Here is a 1,496-nt window from a genome sequence, read left to right as displayed (position 1 = left end):
AGAACCGAAAAGCAATAACATATCTACGTTCAGAGAAGGCAAGAGAAGCCACATTCACCGTATGGCCTTTCAGCAGCAGGCAGCCCTGTAGTATCAAAAAGGTACAACAAATGCGTTATTGACTACGTTAAACTAACTGACTAAGGCGATATGTTTGGTGTTTAGATGGCAGAGGCGGGATTCGTGTTCACTGGATCGTACAAGGATCCCGATTCAGTGCAATGCTGTTTCTGTACGAAGCAACTGAATAACTGGGAAGCCAATGATGAGCCCTGGTCGGAACATTTGAAGCACTCGCCCCAGTGTCAGTTTGCTCTAATGCAAAAGCCGCAGGATTTATGGACAGTTGGCGAGTTAATCAAGGTTATTGAAGAGTATTGTTGCAATGAGGTCAACCGGAAATATGAAGAACTCGAAGCGGAGGCGAAGGAACATTATGAAAAAATGAGAGAAATGATAAGGTCCTGATTTGCGTGGTATTTATACACACAATACAATTATTTAAAAAACGTATATTCCTAACCCATTTTTTGGGTGCATCTAATTGAGAAGCACCAGAATTACACAAATTGCACTCAAAGCGCCAGCCACTATCGAATTCGCAGCCGATATGCCAGTTCCAGGCGCGTAAATTGTCGATTTATCCCCCAAATCGGATGTACCGCTATTGGAGTCACTTTTACCACTTCCAGAGTTACACAGGTCGGTTTTGCAGGATCTTTGGTATGTTCTGTAAGTGGAGTCTTCAGTTATTCCATCAGCTGGCACTTTGTCGACACAGTTTCGGCTCAAAGATGCTAATTTTCCTTTGGGGTCCTACACAATTATACGTATAAGTATACAGGGTTATTCACGCTATACGGCACGGACGTTTGTCGCTAAACCGTTTGATTTTTTTAAAGTATTATTTTATGAATTGTCCGACGCCTACCGAGCGCACATTTTTAAAATATTTTCGTAATGTACAGGGTGTCCACAAATTTAAACTAATCAAATAATAACTTTAAGTGGGTCTAACTTGATTAATTTAAATACAACCCCATATTTTTTTAACTTACCAGGAAATGCAATTTTTAATTACCTATCGAATGGTATTAGGATGTTAATAGTTAAGTTTTTGCCTTTTTACAAAATACGTCAAATAGTCGTTCTGTGCACCATTTGGTGTTGTTTAATTTAAGGTTCCAATGGATCTAAGTTGCCTATGCCATTTACACATGTCAAATCATTTATTTTATTTTTCAGTTTAGACTGCAAAGTCTCTTTTTGATAGCTAAAGTGGTATTGTTTTTTGTAATTGTAGACGTGTTGGTCGTTATTTTAATATTATTATTGTGTTGCTAAGTGAAAATGAAGAATTGTCCAAGAGAAGAGCGTACTGACATGATTTTCACCCTTGGAAAATCTCATAAAAATTGTTTATTGGCTTCTCGAGTTTATGCTCAAAAGTTTCCTGAAAGAAATCATCCTAAGCCAACAGTTTTTAAGCGCTTATT

General features: G+C 38.0%; 1 protein-coding gene across 1 annotated transcript; it reads left to right on the top strand.

The window, feature by feature from the left end:
* On the top strand, nt 1–513 carry LOC109544797 (baculoviral IAP repeat-containing protein 5; the record flags this gene model as incomplete). Its single annotated transcript, XM_019915144.1, is given in 2 exon segments — nt 1–101; nt 166–513. Coding segments are annotated over 2 exon segments (404 nt in total), but the record flags the coding sequence as incomplete, so codon positions are not given.
* Nucleotides 514–1,496: the final 983 nt, after the last annotated feature.

The sequence above is a fragment of the Dendroctonus ponderosae genome, unplaced genomic scaffold (genome assembly GCF_020466585.1).
Source record: "Dendroctonus ponderosae isolate FM_Combo_2020 unplaced genomic scaffold, Dpon_F_20191213v2 Dpon_F_20191213_1739, whole genome shotgun sequence".
NCBI lineage: Eukaryota > Metazoa > Arthropoda > Insecta > Coleoptera > Curculionidae > Dendroctonus > Dendroctonus ponderosae.
This window is presented reverse-complemented; position numbering and strand designations above follow the sequence as displayed.